Source organism: Acanthisitta chloris, unplaced genomic scaffold (genome assembly GCF_000695815.1).
Source record: "Acanthisitta chloris isolate BGI_N310 unplaced genomic scaffold, ASM69581v1 scaffold7984, whole genome shotgun sequence".
Lineage (NCBI taxonomy): Eukaryota > Metazoa > Chordata > Aves > Passeriformes > Acanthisittidae > Acanthisitta > Acanthisitta chloris.
Window position 1 is genome coordinate 156,998 of NW_008667753.1, and position 18,223 is coordinate 175,220.

The 18,223-nt window shown below is 36.1% G+C and overlaps 1 protein-coding gene across 1 annotated transcript in view; it reads right to left on the bottom strand.

Annotated features, from left to right (window-relative positions):
* FAM19A5 (family with sequence similarity 19 (chemokine (C-C motif)-like), member A5) overlaps positions 1 to 10,554 on the bottom strand; it is a gene marked incomplete at both ends in the record, with an annotated part of 104,985 nt that extends 94,431 nt beyond the window's left edge. The window contains one exon of the mRNA XM_009072648.1: positions 10,405 to 10,554. Coding sequence (XP_009070896.1) covers positions 10,405 to 10,554 — 150 coding nt within the window. The remainder of the gene's footprint in view (positions 1 to 10,404) is intronic.
* Between the last annotated feature and the right edge of the window lie 7,669 nt (positions 10,555 to 18,223).

Genomic DNA, 18,223 nt, shown 5'->3' on the forward strand with positions numbered 1-18,223 from the left:
TGCCAACATTCAAAGTGAAGTTACTAACCAGGCTGCAGTTGAAAATAAAAATTCAGATAGAGTCTGTACAAAAATACAGATTAAAAGAGACAAACAGACCTTTGTGGGAGTTTTTGAGCTTCTCTGAGATTAAATGCACAAAACCCTTGATATTATTAGCTAAAACATGATATGCTCCTGATCCAGTTTCACAATGTCATAGACATTCAAATTGTGTTCCAGCCAGTTTGTGGGAAGCATGATTAGTCATACGAAGGAAGCTTAAACTACAGCTGGGAACAAACTGCTGATGCTCTTCTGGGAGGTAACAGGCCCTTCTAGAGGGATCCCTTGAGGAATCACCCTCACATAAACACACAGTAAAATATAGTGGGGACATCTCAGTGTACATAACCAGATGACACTGAATCTGGCTCATTTTTAATTTGAGCAGGGCTTTGCTGGGACTAACCCTCAGTGCTACAGCCTTCCCTTACATGTTCCAACATTTCCCTTGGTTTTATACTTGTATATAATGATTAGACTTCCAAAACTTAAGTCAAAATTTTGACCTAAGGCTGTTAAAGCATGAATGTAAATACTGAGTCTAGGGTAACTACTTACTTTTAAAAAGCTGCTTAGAATTTGTCTATATTGTTAACAAGCACTCAATGTTTTAGGCTTCCCAACATAAAAAATTCAGTAATGCCGCAAAGATGAAGCCTGAAGTTTGAAATACACTTGCTGCTTTGTGCAGAAACATCTATCCTACCAAAGAAAACCTGTTCTTAAAGTCCTTTATTTGCATTACACATACCCCAGATAGTAAGCATGAAAAATATATAGTTTTTTAAAAGCTAATTAAACTCAAGGGCAGGAGGACTAAGTCTTCCAATGAAAGGCTGTTACATGATATAATGGATAAAAAACTAGTGATTTTTTCCCCATTGACTATTGTTATTGTAATACCAGTGCTAATCAGTGCATCCTATTACAATTGAAGAATAAACAATCCGTAGACTTTTCTTCTTTACCAAAAAAACCCCAAACAAACAAACACAAAACCAAAAAAACCCAAACCAACCCTCCAAATCAATTCTGTTCTTTATCTGAAACACTTAAATATTTTTTTTCCTATTTCAAATAAGAATTTTTTTCTCCTTTGTGATGCACAGTCCAGACTGATACATCTTCCTTCACATTCAATTGGGGTTGAAATTTGCCCTCTCAAAAGTGATGAGCAAGGGTAAAGGTCCTCTGTGTATGTCCTTCTAGGAAGGATGCTAGAGGAAGCACTGAAATTTTCAAAGATATACTCTGAAACAAGTGGGTGGAAATTCCACTTTTCCCCTTCTACCTCATCTGAGAGTACAAAGAAGTTTGGAGGTCTTTCCCCCTTATCCTACTTCCCAGAATCTGGATAATCAACAAAAGGAAGCAGCTATATATCCTTATGTCATTGTATTCTGCACAAAAAAGGACTCAGTCTGCAAGCACTTTTAGTCTAGGACTGTATGATACTGATTTGTGAAACACCTTGCACACCTAGGATACCATTAAAATAATATAGCATTAAAACATAAGCAAAACAAGTTATAAAAAAATTACAGACATCCCTAAAGTTTATTTATGATATGAAAATGCCAGGTTTTATGTCACAAACACTTTTTATTCCTGCAATGTGACCTCAACCCATACCTGCAGGGGGAAACACAACTCCTCTGCATCACCATAAATAGGTGGCTTCCTAAGGTTCTTCAAAAGGAGTGTTTTCCCTGAATTGGCCCTGTACAGACTACTTTGAAAGAGATGTAAGAAATTGCCTAGCATTAACTACTCTATTCCAGGTGCTGGTTGTTGTCACTAATTTAGCAATCAATTTTAACATTTCCTAGGACTCTTCTGACACATCATCTATCATCACAGATATTAAACCTAAGGCAAGTTAAAAATAAAGTGGTACATAGCTTTAAAATATCATTTCTAACCATGTTATAGTCTTGACTCACTTTTATGAAACACATTGTTTCTTTGTTTATAGTTCTCTGTGCTTAATTAAATTATTGGGGGAGAATACTCCTTGGCCATGCTGCTTTCACAGTGTCAGAAATGTAATTTAGCTATAGTTTTGTCTCACCCGTTGATGGCAGGGGTATTTACAAAGGTTCATCTCTCTACATTCTCTTATATTCACTGTAGACAAACATGCTGCCCTGAGAGAAGTTCACCTTCACACATGAATAGGTTTCAAAGTTTCTCTTTTCCCATTCTTCTGGGGATAACTGAAACATAGGATGACAACCAGAGGGGGTAATATAAACATGTTATATTTTTTCTTTAAACTGCCTCTAATCAGCCAAGACTGACTTTTCCAGAAGGCAATCCAAGCAGCTGATGGCCTGAAGTGTTTACACACATTACATTCAAACAGAAAACCTACTCTGCTAGTCATCCCATGTTCTCTTTAATCCTATCAAAGATAAAGAAAGAAGCTTTCAGAAGTGACACCAATATTGACACTACGTGGTCACTGACATGCCCACCTCATATCACTGTTCACAGAGGGAGCTTACAGTGACTGAACTCCTGAATTTAGGAATGTCACGTTGACCTATTGCCTGAAGTTAGCTAATGAATCAGACTGCAGTCAGACTGCTGGGGTTGTTGATAGTGCTCTGCCGCAAGATATCAAGCACAGAAAACTCTACCCAGTGATTCAGTGCATGCTTATGCTAATGCATAATATGTTCTCTAGTATTTTGTCCAGTCCAATTTAAAATGTCTGTAGTAATTAGGCTTCTAGCCACTTCCTCAGAAAATTGTTCCACTATCTAATGTCACATAACCTCCAACCATTTTTCTGTACTGAAACTGCCATTAGAGCACGTAGATGAAAGAGGATTAGACTACATGGGTGACTGCATAGGAATGCCAAGGAAGTAAAGCAAATGAAGCTGTTAGCATTGATGAACTAACGCGTCCAATGAAACACCAGGAGGCTGAAGGTGTTGTCTTTCAGATGAAATGTGAAAGCAAGGCACTAAGCATTAGAGGCAATTAAAGTTCTCTCAGCACTCTTTGCACAGTATCAGTGTTAACCCCTGGTTCCTGGCCACCTTCCAAATCACATAAATAATTCTGCTTTCCTAAATATTTCCCTGCCCTATCATTCAGAAAGACAGCCATCTCTTAACCTGAAATAGTACATTGATGCCAAGTTTAAACTCAAAGGAGGATGCTTCTGAGTGAAAATACTTCCAGTTTGGTGACTTTGTTATAGATGCAAGGCTTAGACAAGTACTTTATCTTCAATTACATTTTATTCACTCTTGTCTTGGCACTGTTTTACTTATATATCCAAAGTGTTTCCTCTCCATCTGTGGCGTATAATCCTTTGGAAGCTTGTGAAAAATAATCTGCCTATTTGTGCCATAATTATTTAAACATAATTCTGCTACATCCCTGATTTTTTACTCCATAAACATTCTTAGATGATAGAAGAGATCTATAGATCTACCTGCCATTAGGAAACAGTTAAGCGCTAAAAAAAGTAAAGGTACCTCAGCCAAAGAACCCAGAAATCCATATTGGGCTTGACTTTCAAGCTGTGATCAGTACTTGCTCTCTGCTACCTGACTGCTCAAGAATTAATCATTCTGTGGAAAAGACTAGCATTATGCATAATCCTGGTCTGCATCTTTATGACAATCATAGAATCATTGAACATCTCAAGTTGGAAGGGACTCATAAGCATCATCAAGTCCAAATCCCTGCCCTAGCCAAGTGTAACTCAGAGTAAACCGTATGACTATGAGTGTCGTCCAGACACGCCTTGAACTCTGACAGGCCTGGTATAGTGACCACTTTCCAGGGAAGTCCCTTTCATTGCCTGACCACCCTGTCAGTGAAGAACCTTTTCCTAATGTCCAATCTGACCGTCCGTTGACGCAGCTTCATTCCATTCCCCTGTGAGTAGATCGGGCTCTCCCCCTTTGCTGTCTTACTTGAGGAAGTTGTAGACTGACATGAAGTTACCCCTCAGCCTTCTCCAATCTGAACAAAGTGACATCGATTGTTTCTCATACATCTAGCCCTCAAAACCTTTCATCATCTTGGTCACTCTCCTCTGGACACACTCTAATAGTCTGATGTCCTTCTGGCAGCCAAAACTGGGGCCAAAGCTGTTTGAGTTTAGGTTCCAAATACTTCATAACATAGTGAAGCCCTTAACTATACTTCTTCATTAAAATATTCCTTTAGGTTAGTTATCTATCTTCCTAAGCTAACTTCCTAAGCAGGGGGTTGGTTTTCTTTTTCAGTGGTTGCTTGCTTTTTAGTCACATTTTTGATTATTCCTTTTGCAGATTCTCAGTCAGGAGAGGAAACCTAACTTATCTCCTTGTATTTCTTATAGACACATCTGTGTTGCCATTGATGGTGCAACTACTGATATATTCCATTTTATACTGCTCCATTTCTGTCTTGGGGTTGAACAGGGGCATTTCTTTCCAGCAACACTTAAATCTCTAACTGAGACTAGACATACATGACCAAAGAGAACAAGTATATTGGATGTGAACATGTTTATAAGATTTTACTAAGTCTATGATATTATTTATGTGAGAAATATTACTCAGCTGCTTTCAGAATGTCACATGTTGTCCTTAGTTTGGAGCAGGAAGCAAAGCAACTGGAGTGAAACTCAACTTCCTGTGCATTTCTAAATGCAAAGTGATACACAAGGTGGAAATTGTCACAATGTGCCTGTGACGTGCATAGAAAAAGGAAGCTCATGAGTAACTGAAACAATTTTACTTCCATTGTCAGTAACTAGGAAAATCTACGGTTCTGATGGAATTGTCTAGAGGCAGGTGAAAGAAAATAAAGTGCTGTACAAGCTTTGGTGCATCTGCAAGTACAGATGCATTTGTGACTGTATATGTCAGAGTTAGGGTGAGGAAAGGAAGGAAAGAATTACTATTGATTTAAGTCATATTGAAAAGTAAGTTTTATACATGTGGTCTTGGCAAATGCATTGTTCTATTCTTCCTTATTTTGTTAAATTTTCTTTTAAATAAAATTATTTTGAAAATTATTTCTAGTTGGAATAAATAGACATTATTAATATTCTAAGGTACAGATTAAGACAAGTACCCAATGGTTATTTTAGAAATTAGCATATACAGTGTTTGGAACACTTCAGACATATCATAACAGATAGCTACTAAGAGACTGCAAAAGCTCCAGAAGTTGTAACAAAACTTATAAAGGTGGTTGCTTACATAAGGGTACGTAAGCATTGATGAAATTATTATTTATTTAATTCCTTGAAAGATATTCTAATACTGTGTTTCATTACTACATCCTACCAGTAACATATGCAGCATAAATATGACTGCCGGTTAACAAATTCTAGGATTGTTTAAAAGCCCTAATGATAAACAAAGCTGCTTTATTCTTTGGAAATTAAACTCCTGGCCATGGTCAAAATATTCCCAGGCAAATGACAAACCATCATGTGCACATTTCTTTACTATAACATGTGACCTCTCACATCATAGTAATATTAAGTATAGCTCACCTTTATATACAGAAAGGCCACAATAAAATCTCACCAGAGTCTTTTCCAGGATGAACAACCCCAACTTGGTCAGCCTTTTTTTACAGAAGAGGTTTTACAGGCCTCTGATCATTTTTATGACCAAACAGTCTCAACCTCCTCACAGATTTCAATCTTCCACACTATACAGTGCCCTCCTTCTGGTCCAGTGAAATCTCTACATAGTATTATTCAGTCTTCCTTTAATTTAATATCCATACTGCTTTTCCTTTAGATTCTCTTTGTTTTAAATTGACATGCCTTAAATATGACAAATTAATTGTATAATAATTACAGTGAGATAACATCTCAGTAAAACCAGGATAAAATAATATAAATAGTGCATTAACAAACATATGAAATACTCTAAATATAAAAGCAAAAATTCCTGTTTCTGAAAATCATTCTAGTTTTTTTTGTGTTCATTTCTTTTTTACTCCCTGCAATATGGATAAAATGCTTTAGAATGATGAAGCTCTCCAGGTATTTAGCAGTTTAGTTTCAAGTGCATGACCTAGGATTCTATTAATGATCAGTTTTGACCCCTACACCTCCCCATAGACTCCTGGAGATAATGACAAGAGCAGAGAATTATTGATCGAAACTAAAGTGGCTCCCTTGTAGATCCTGAGCTTCTGTGTCAAACAAAATCAATCAATGCCAACTGAAAAGCATGTTAATCATAATGCATGAACAAATGATACCACCAACATTGTATAGAAAACAATATTGTTACAATGCTTGTAATAGAAATTAAATATTATTCAAACCTTAAAAAGTTAATAAAAAACCCACATAAATCATACTTTTGTAACATAAATTGTCTGAACATTTTGAATTCAGTTACCTGAGATTCAGCTAGTCTAAATTTAAGAATTCTGGATGTCAGGATTGATATGCTGGGATTTCTCACAGCACGTAGTGGACATAAATGCAACCAGAACTCAAATCCATGGCATAAGAATCTTCTAAACACAGAATTCAGGTAAGCAAATTAATGATTGACATCCTAATTTTCTCCAGCAATTACACTACTTCGCTCATATCACTTTTCCTTTCATCAACCATGTCTATGTTCTGGAGAAAACTGCAGTTTATTTTTTGGCTTTGGACAGAAGTACTGGAATGTACTGAATATTCAAATGTTCATCCCATACTTCTCAGGATACTACGTTTGTATTGTATGAAATGCTTTGGCATAACAAATCTTATTTTAAGATATATATATAACTATATACAAAAGAACACAAACCACGATGTGCATCTGTACACAAATTGTCATCAAATACTTTATGTCACTTGCTTTAAAACAAATTTCAATTAGCAAAGGTAACGCACAAAAATAGAGAATAACTGCTAGATTCCAATCTCTCCAGGCTTCAGCTTAAAACCTGATGAAGCCTGACCGACACACAGGGAAATTACTCTGGTGATAAACCAGATGCTGTGTTCAAACAAAATATCTTATCAAGTAATGCAACTGAGGTCATTGCTATGGAATTTGATCTCAAAAAAGGGACTAGGGAATACTAGTTGTAAATAATAATAATATAATGAAAAGTGCAGACAAACTACTGTCATAATATCACAAAACCTACATTCATGAATAAAAATTACATCACAACCAAACACACCAAATATACATTATAACTCTGTGGGTTTAGAAATGAAGCAATCAACACTAAATCACACTTGAAATCAGGGTGAATATTGATGCCATTTTTTTAGAATACATTAGCAATCTGCCATACTTAAAGACTGCTAGAAAAAAATACAAAGTAAATCAACCCTCTCCATCACAGACAAAGATTTCAAGAAAATCTCTGTTCTTCATGCTCTGTTCAGACCAAGTTCTAAACACTGCATTTTCATTTTTAAGAATTCCAGTTTTATCTATCTGACATTCACTGTCTTTCCTTTCTTAGGAAAAGACCTTAGGTGATGTAGCAGTGGAAAGTGGAGTGGATTTTGGTAATCAACCCAGAACTTACTCTAAGAGCTATGTTGACAAGTGCAATCTCAGACAATACTTGTGAAGTTTAAGAGTCCTTAAATTACTTACTCCTTTTGCTGCAAAACTGACACTTGCATTTCACAGCTCCAGGAAATATACTACATAACAGAATATATTCTAAGGTACTTCTCTCAATTGAACAAATGGCAGCCAGGGACAACATGATGCATATTAAGGTTGCAAAAATTACCAGCTTTGGTGCTGGATTTTGAAACCACTCTCTTACCAGAAGCTATAACACAATTGTTAGGTAATATTTTCTCGTTAGTAGGTTAGCAGGTCACACTTACTATGCCTGCTTCCTTCACAAATGACTTTGCATTAATTATTGAAGGTCTAAGATCTAATTTTGCTACCTTTACTTTAAAAAGCCTCATAAAAATCAAGACTATATAAAGAATATTTTCCTATACAGTTGTATTTATGGCATGTAAAACTATCTTAACTTCATTTATGACAAAAACCTACAGATCAGAGATATGACTTGTGCCTTCTTTTAATTTGAGAGCTTGATAGACAGTTCAAGGTATCATTAACCTTTTGGAGCTCTGATTAGAAAACATCCCTAACAGTGTCCAGGAAAGTAAAATGGTATGTCCTACATACCTTGCAGTTATCTTTCTTTGCAAAGGTCTCAACATCCTAACTATTAACATTTTGCAAAATAACAAAGCACCATGTTATTAGAGCTTATGAGAACTATAATACCAGGATGGAAGAGGGCATCAAGGATCATCTGGTTCAACCTTTCTAGGCAAAATCTAGGCAGTCTAGACAGAATGGCCAGTACCTTGTCCATCTGAATCTTAAGTGTCTGACATTGGGGAATCCACCTCTGCCCTGGGGAGATTATTTCAATGACTGATTGATCTCATTGTGAAACATTTTAATTTTGTGTCTGTTTGGAATGTCACCAGGAGCAACTTGTACCCATTATCCCTCATCTTTCCCATTTGACTCCTTGTCAGATTTTAAAAAATTAATTACAGTCTTTGGACGCAAAAGTTAAGGGGAAGTTCTATTTCTCAACTGATGATTTTTTCCACTTCTTTTTCAAATGTGGACTACTACATAAAGGACCTTCTCTGACTACACAGCCTCTAACCATAAATTCATCCAGTTGTCTGTTTTCATAAAATGATGATCAAGCACATTGAAAGCAAAACCAGAATTTGAATAGACCTTCTTTGTGAGTTTAAAAAAATATAGAAAATTTTTTTAAAAATATCAAATTACCTCAAACCTTCCATATTTGCAAACTAAGTTAATATTGTAATTGGAGAATGAGATGCGGTCATGTCTTCTTACTGACTTGTACATTCCAGCAATCTAAGTTTCATCTTGAGACACTCAGAGATGTATTAAGGCAAGGCAGAGAAACAGTGAATACCAGAGAGTGCTACATCTGATTTATCTTAAGCACTTAGGACAAGATAAATTACTCTGAGAAGGTGCCTTTTAGCTTCCACTTGGTATAAAGGAAAACTGGAGCTACTAACAACTAACCCTAAATACACACTACAGCAAAACTGACTGAAGAAATATTATATTTTATTCTCATCAACTGATGCAAAAGTCATCAGGTTTTTTTCCCTTAGAACTTTGTTGTTTTAAAATGGGAAACACATGTTGAATTTTTTAATTGCTAGTAAGCACTTTTTCTAACGTTGCAACTATAAATGACACAATAAAACCATTCCTTTCCTAAGCAATTACATCTTATGATCTTGCTATAAAGCAGGAAAGGAGAATTACTGGATATCGTATTATATTACAAAAGAGACAGCTAAGAAACTGTCTTATAGAGTACTAAAAACAGTGAAAGGAAAATGCAAAAATAGAATGTGCATGATGTTCTATATTTAGCTTCGTGGGTAGACTGAAATCTCCTTTGAGCTGTCTTCCTTGATAATCACTGGGATGACCAAATTCTGAGGTAACAGTAGGGTGTTCTCAGCAGTATCTTTATGAGGACCCAAACCAGCCATTCCAAGACAATTCAAGAATTTACTATAGTTCTATATATAAGCATCCTTTTTATTTTTTTTAACTTTTGTTAACTGAGCCTAAATCAAACAGACAATTTTACATCCACTATTTTCTATATGTCTCCAATTTTATTTTTAATATGAGTTCTTGAGCCTTGCAACACAGACTACTCTTGAAGATTGTCCCACTGTTAGCATAGCTGTAACAGAGTTTCATTTATCTCAAAAAATTATTTCAAAGTGAAACATTTTCATATCTCCCTACATGTGAGCAGTTTTCCAGCTGCATGCAATCAGTGCATCTGCAGTGAATCATACAGAATCATCATTTTAAAGAGAGAAGGAATACTGGGCATGTGAGGTATATTCAGATACTATATTTCAACTATAGCATCAGTGTTTTCTTCAACAGCATTGAATATCACATGGGCAGTCACATTTGCCTCTGAGTGGCATAAAATCTTTAAGGCTCTTTTGCAGCATGTGTTTAATGTTATAAGGAAAAAAGCAAGGGGAAAATGAATGCCATTTCACTGATGATCCTATCATCACATGTAAAATATAACAGCACCACGCCCTTAACACTGAACCGCATATCAAACTAAAACAAAAGTAAAATTTCCAATTAAAAACATGCAATTGAAATATCTATACTATTAGTCAGTAATACCCTTAGGGTGAATTTCAATGGTATTGGCATTGCTAGTTGAGACACATGAAAATTTCTTCTATAGAGCTATTTCTTATTTATTTTTATGAGACACTACCAGTTTATACCACTCATGTATTGGAAAAAAATGATTGAGTAGATTTTTACTTCTTACCATCAACACACGCTGGCCTTGCTCTTGTTGTACCGGCAATCTGTCCTTTTTTACATGCACAGCGAGCCGTTTGTCGGGCTATAGTCCTTCGGGGCTGACTGCTATCTCTGTCCAAAGTAACAATCTCACATGTACCTGCAGCCAGTTGACCTGGAAAAAGAACCAGCAACAGGTACCAGAGTCACTGAATGCACTACAGGCAATCTATTACAGCCGAATAGAGTCACGGCCCAAAGTCACAGCAGACACTCTGCAACAAATGGGCAGCTAGCTGATGGATATAATAAAACCAAGATGACATACAATTTTTCTTTGTGGTGGACATATGAAAACCCTGCACACAGGTTCTGTCAGAAAATGATTATTTTTCCATAAAAACCAGAGAGCTGAGGTTACACAGGTTACTTTCACTTATGTCAGCTAAGTAAAGGAACAATCTTTTACAGAAATGGAATTTAAATGGTGCGCTCTTTACATACTTTCAGAAAAGAAACGATAAAGTACATGGAAAATAAAAACTTCCCCACATGCTCATGAACTCAATGAAGTCTTAAATGCTGTGTGTGTTGGTTTTGAAAGAAAAAGTCTTTCAAAGCATGCCCATATTTGACCAAACTGTCAATCCTTCAGCTCTTGCTCATCTAAATGAAAAGATAATTCATTATCTACCTATATTTGACCAAACTGTCAATTCTTCAGCTCTTGCTCATTTAAATGAAAAGATAATTCATTATCTACCTGACTCATATATGATGTAGCTGTCCTTTTTTTTTTCAGTTTACTAAACTTACTGTGTAACCATCCTCCAGATGACTTAAATTTCACTGCACCCTTAGCTCAGTAACACTGCTTATTTTTTATTGACTTTTCCAATGTATGTAGCTTTTCCTGAATACTACAGAAATCCACACCACCTAATTCTGAATTTGGACCATGCTATGAGAGGTGAAGCAAAAGGTTCAACAAAATTATTTTATGAAGAATATTATTCTGAACTAAATGTTACACATTTAAAGGGATTCACTTCCTTTGGTACAACCAATAGTAGGCTACTGGTATATCAAAACAGGACTATTTACAGGCAAAAAATATACATTATGGAATTTCAATGTGTAGAAAGATTGAAAAAACCTCCAGCTATCACTTTGTGTTACACATAATTTCTGGGATTTATGGTGCAGTACTAAATTTAATTTCTATTGGATTTTGTCTTTGTAGCAATCAGTTATAAACCTGCAAATAAATATGTGCAACAGTGTACCTGCAAATCACTAGCTTACTGTGTTTTGTTTTTTAAGAAAAAAAAATAGATAGGAAGAAATTCAATATAGTATTTAGGAAAAAAAAAAGTATGCCATTTATGCAGTTTAAATAATATTCACAGTAAATTATTTTTATGCTATTGAAATATTGAAAAAAATGAGACAGCAGAAATTTTAAACCTATATTAACATTAAAATTAAACAAAAAACCCCAAACAACCTGAAATATATGAATAGCCTTTAGTTTCAGTCTAGAAGTATGATGCTATTTCTCTATGCTGCATTTTTTCATTTAGAATAAAGTTTACCCACTCTATTTTTCTCAGAAACAGCTTACGGTGCTTATTGTGTGGAACAGCAAAATATGGTAGGCTGTCACCAGCACTGTGACTGGTTCACTACTAAGCCACCTAAATTTTATGCTTCTCTGACTCTTACACTGTAGGAAATTGCAACACAGTAAAACTGAGGATCTCAAAGATGAGTGTGGAACAAGGTACTCTAGAAATACATGCAAATATATGACATGTTAGTAATATACGTTAGGCATTTATAAATACACATACGATATTCACAATAGTGAACACTATCACTCTAGTGTTTAATAGCTGCTGGAACTAGACTTATGAGCTATGGTCAGTCCCATGTTTCTACTCATTTCCATCCACTCTGTTAATAAAAACAACTTATGATAAACACACTGATTAGAGGACTTTATTATATGGTGTGTTTTAATTTGTTTCCTGCAAATATTGGATGAGAATGCAAAGGTTTAGCAAGAAAGATAGTGGTACATGATTTTCAAGTGAAGGATAAGGGAGATTCATCTACACTGAAACATCTTGAACTGAAGAAAAAAAAATATCTTTTTTTTTCACCCCATCAGGAATATATGGAAAAAAAAAAATCTTTTTTTTTTCACCCCATCAGGAATATATTTTATTCTGGGCTGCAGGAGATCTATTACTCCTAAGGAATATAGCTGTCTTAGTAGATCATGTAAGAAAAAAGATAATCAGAGGTGTATTTAGATCTTGACGCCTTGGGCCTTTGAACATCATGATTACAGTCCTGCATTCAGAATAGAAACCAAAGAAAAAGTGGAAGAATAAGTATGACTCATGTAACTGTATGGGTTGCCATATCACCACTATCTATAAGTCTTTATACTATTGTTTCTTTCATTAAAAAGATATCATAAAACATACAATCTAGGTGAATAATTATATAAACCCCTGCTTCAGAGGAAAGGAATCAAGATTTACAGCACAGTGAAGGTGAATCATGGATTAACAAATCAGGTTGGAAGAGACCACAATGGGTCATCTGGTCCAACCTCCCTACTCAAGCAGGGCCACTGTAAAGCACATGGCTCAGAATTGTACCCAGACTGTTCTCAAATACCTCCACAGTGAGGGAGAACTCACAACCTCTGTGAAGCAGTCTGCTCCAGTGCTCGGTGACTCACACAATAAAGAAGTTCTTCCTTGTATTCAGGTGGAATTTCCTGTGCATCAGGTTTTGCCCATTACCTCATGTTTTATTGGTTTCCACAACTGAGAAGAGTCTGGCTCCATCCTCTTGGCACTTCCTGTTCATGGGCTTGAATACATTAATGAGGTCCCCTCAGTTGTCTCTTCTCAAGACTGAACACCAGGACTCCCAGGTGCTTCTCCACAGAGCTGCTCTCCAAAGGGTCAGTGCCCAAACTGTACTGGTGCTTGGGGTTATTCCTCCCTAGGTACAGGACCCTGCACTTGTCCTTGTTGAATTTCAGATGGTTCTTCTCTGCCCATGTCTCCAACCTATTGAGTTTCCTCTGAAGGGCAGCACAACCCTCTGAGGTATCAGCCACTCCTCCCAATTTTGTATCACAAGTGAATGTGCTGAGAACACACTGTCTCATTGCCTAAGTCATTGATGAATAATATAACAAAACTGGGCCCAGTATGGAACCCTGGGGGACACCACTCATGATAGGCCTCCAACTAGACACTGTGCCACTGATCACAACTCTCTGGGATCTGTTGCTCAGTCAGTTCTCACTCCAATTTACTGTCCACTCGTCCAACCCACAATTCATAAGTTTTCCAATGAGGATGCTGTGGGACACAATGTTGAAAGCCTAGCTGAAGTCAAGGTAGACAATGCCCACTGCTCTCCCTTCATCCATCCAGGCAGTTGTTTCATCATAGAAGGCAATCAGGTTGGTCAAACATGACTTATCTTTAGTGAACCCATGCTGACTACTCCTGATCACCTTCTTGTCCTCCATATGGGCAGAGATGACCTACAGAATGAGGCGTTGTATTACCTTTCCAGGGACTGAGGTGAGACTGACTGGCCGGTAGTTCCCTGGGTCCTTCTTGCCCTTTTTGAATGATGGGGTGACATATGCCATCTTCTAGTCTTCAGGCACCTCTGCTGATCTCCATGACTTTTCGCAGACAATTGCGGGCAGCCTGGCTATGATGTCCATCAGGTCTCTGAGCACTTGTGGATGCATCCCACTGGGGCCCATGGACTTGTGGATGTCCAGTTTAATTAGGTGTTCTCTGACCCAATCCTCTTTGACCAAGGAGGTTTTTTCCCCACCTTCATTTACCCTGGTTTCTTGGGTCAGAGATCCCTGCAGGCTGATCTTATCTGTGAAGACTGATGCAAAGAACATATTCCATAACTCCTGTCTCTACATCCTCTGTTATCAGGGTCCCCTCTCCATTAACTAGTGGGCCCATGTTATCCTTTTTTTTTTCCCTTTTGGTATTTACATATTTTGAAAAGCCCTTTTTTTTATCCTTGATATCCTTGGCCAGATTCAATTCTAGCTTGGCCTTCTTATCTCCTATCTACCTGCTCTGGCCACCTCTCTATTTCCTCCAAGTGGCATGATACCACTTTCACTTCCTGTGCCCTCCTTGCTTATGTTTCAATAATCATGAATAATGACTACACTCAGAGAAAAAGAACAATGAAGCTCTATGTCAAAGTAATTTGTGAAAGCAAAAGCTTTCCAGAGAGCTCAAGCAGTGAGTATCAATAATAACATCTAGCCATAGTATTTTCTGCTTTTGTACCTGTACAGTTGTAGTTCTGCATAGGTTCATTTTGAGCCAGCTGGGCTATTTCTTTTGGGTTTGTTTGGGGCTTTTTTAATTGTTTTCAGTTGTTTATTTTGTTTAGAAATGATAACTTCTTCCAGGCATAGCGACCTCATTTTTTTATGAACTTTGCAAACTAGAACACCTAAACAAGAGTAGTTGCTATACATAGGATGCAAAGATTTTAAGTATATTGAGCACTGCAATGTAGTATACATTCACTGTTACTTGACTTTAGATGGCTGAAAAACATGAAAAGTAAGGTTTTGGAAGTCCATTTCCAGACAGAGAGTTATCCTGGTGTAAAGCAAGTCCTCTCTGCCTTTCATCAGAGCGTACGTCTACAGGAATACATTACTTACATGACATTTATGCTACTTTGGCTTTTTCTAGAAACATAAGGTACAAAATAAAGGAACCAAGGGAATATGCTTCTTGTAAGTACTGAGCTACACAAATTAAGATACCTTTAGTTTTCAGGGAATTTAACAATATCTTTCAAAGATATTAATGAAAAAAGGCTGTTCATCTGTGAGCCGCTGAACACTTCATTCCTAAACCCAGAGAAGAAATCTCAAGGCAGCAATGGGTGGAATTTCTCTGGAGCTTTTCCAGTTGAGAGATTAAGAACCACAGTCTATGAATGGTCATAAAGGCTCCATATTTTCATTATATTTTATTTACACTCTTGCAGTTCACAAAGCAATTCACCATCTTCTAACCTGAATGAAATAATCTCAGTGGACAAAAAGACAAGCATTGTCAGAGAACTCTAGCCTTGTCTGAAAGATTTATTCCTTCAAAAAAAAAAAAAAAGTAATTTTGGACTATTTTATGGACCAAGGATTAAGATTATTTCATTATTATCATAACCCTGTTTTCCAAGCAAATGAGTGGGTATTTCTTTGTTGTTGTTATTGATATTATACATTAAGTATTTTCTATTTGCTAAACATTTATAATTTTAATCCAGTAATTAAGACCCTCACCAGAATTTATTTGATTTTGATTTTTTGTTGTCACCATTAGGTTACAAAACAGAGAAAAAATTCAGGTTCTTTAATGCTCTTCTATAACGTTGTACTGCATTCTTAAAATGTCAGTTGATCTCAGGTTACAAAACAGAGAAACTGCATTCTTAAAATGTCAGTTGATCTCTCCCATCTCTTTCCCAGTACAAACACAAATGCTTTTATATTTCAGGAGAAAAGAAAACCACAGGATTCTCAATTAAAAATATAAGTCAAAGTAAACTAAAAAAACAAACAAACAAACAAACAAAACCAAACCAAACCAAACCAAAAAACCACCACACAACTGCTTGGTCTGGGCTTTTGGCTTCTACCTTCTTTTACATTTTTCTAAATGAAGTCCAATTATGATCAGTCCTGAAATTGGTCTTTGTGAGACTTTCATGGAAGTGTGTACAAATCACTAAGTATAGGCACAGATATTTAGCAAATTTGCAGGAAATATCTCAGGTTAAAGTGAGTATCTTTTTAAAAGATCATTAGTACTTACATTCTTGAAAGAAGAAAAGTTTGTTATTGAAAATTTAAAAGGCATTTCTCATGTTTATTACTAAGACCCCTCTGTCAGCTATGTGTCATTGCTGAAAGAACTAAGATTTTGAAAGATCTGCATTGTCTGTCATAGGAAAAACCCTTAAATAGTAAACACATTTGTATAACATGGAGGCTACCTGGGATAATCTTTTAATTTTCTGTGAATAAATATACTTCTGTTCTCTAATAGAAAATAAAAATCTACCTAGTACACACTGACTACAGCAATCACGTGACAGATATTATTTTTTAATTTATGCTTACTGAACAGCAGAAGACTTTACCTCAAATTCATTTAAAGAAATAAAATCAAGTTATGAACTAATGATATCTGTGAGTACAATGAAAATAAACCTTGATCTAAATGTACAGGTCATTCCAGGGGTTTAGATTTCATGCTCATCCAGAAAATCTACTTCTGATTTGTACATGCAGCCTTATATTATAGTTTCAGTGAACAATTTTTCCATGCATCACCAATTTGATGCCTAGCAACACAAGCTCTTTTAGTTCAAAATGCATTAAGTTAGATGGTATTAAAATTCTTGGCTAGATTCAGATACGCTTTTGTCAGTGAACACAATGCAGGAGTTGTTTCAAAATCAGATCATAGGAATACATTCAGTAGTTTTCTATTACAATATTGAAGTCTTTCTGAAAACAGAGCTATGCCAACTACTGAGCAGAGCTAAGGATTAACAATTCCTACTGAAATATGGAGAAACTTAAGTACTTAGTGTCTCACTCGTTATTTGCAGTGTGACATTAACTTGAGTACCAAATATTTAAACATCATTCAATTTAAAATATAAGTTTAAGTGGAATTTGAATTTTTTTGTTATATATCGTTCATCAAAGAGAATATCCTAAAAGATCTCTTACACTGAACATGATCCAATTTCAGACAGCACAATTACCTTTTCTTTTTCAATTTTAGTTCAGAATGAGAGAGATTATGGCAAGGAATTGGTTTGCCTCAAAGAACCACACTCACTTTTATGCTACAATAGCAAAATTTGTGGAAATCCAACTAGCATAAAATAAGACAGAACAACTCCCACAAAGCTTCTGAAAAAAAATGCATTCAATCTAAAGTAACAGAGTAAAATTGGCTCAGCCTCTGTAGCAATATGGGGAAAACCTGTTCAAATGAATCAGCACAATTTCAGAATAACTATCAAATAAGAACATTGTTTCAATCTTAACTTATGTGATACAAGGGCATTTCTATTTTTCACTAAAATATATTCACAGAAGTACAGTATTTCCATTTTCTGTTATTAAAGGCAATGACACTGAAAGCATTCATTTCCAAGATGTTTCATATATCATTTAGGACCTTGTATCTTTTTATTGAAACAAATGTTGTGGATGTTTAAGTAACAAGATTACACCAAGAAATTCGTCATGCTAGTACAGTTAGACAACCTCTTTAAAATAGTCTTTACCAGCTTTCCTTGAGGGTATGTCAGCAGAAAAACACAGGACCAATGTTACTAAAACAAAAAGTAACTAGTTTGGATAATCCTAATCTGTTGGTGTAACCCACAGGTGCCCAGTAAAGTGAAAATCCGTTGAACAATTTTTTTCAGAACTTTCCATACATTTACTTCATTACACGTTCAGAACTATATTTGGTGAGAATCAAGCTTACCACGTGTGAGAGACTGAAATGTTAAAGGTTAATAACCCAAACAATCATCCATTTGCAAAAGCAGCAGGGTTCTTTGCCTAGGCCAGGTTTGTACTCCACAACCAAAGGGGAGGAGCAGAGTTTTTGGGTGTTTGCTGGTGAAACATCTCATCTGCATAAGAACAGACCAGCTGCAGAGAGGGTGTGCACCCAGCACTGAAGGATGACAAACTGACCTTTGTTTAGCACCAAACCCTT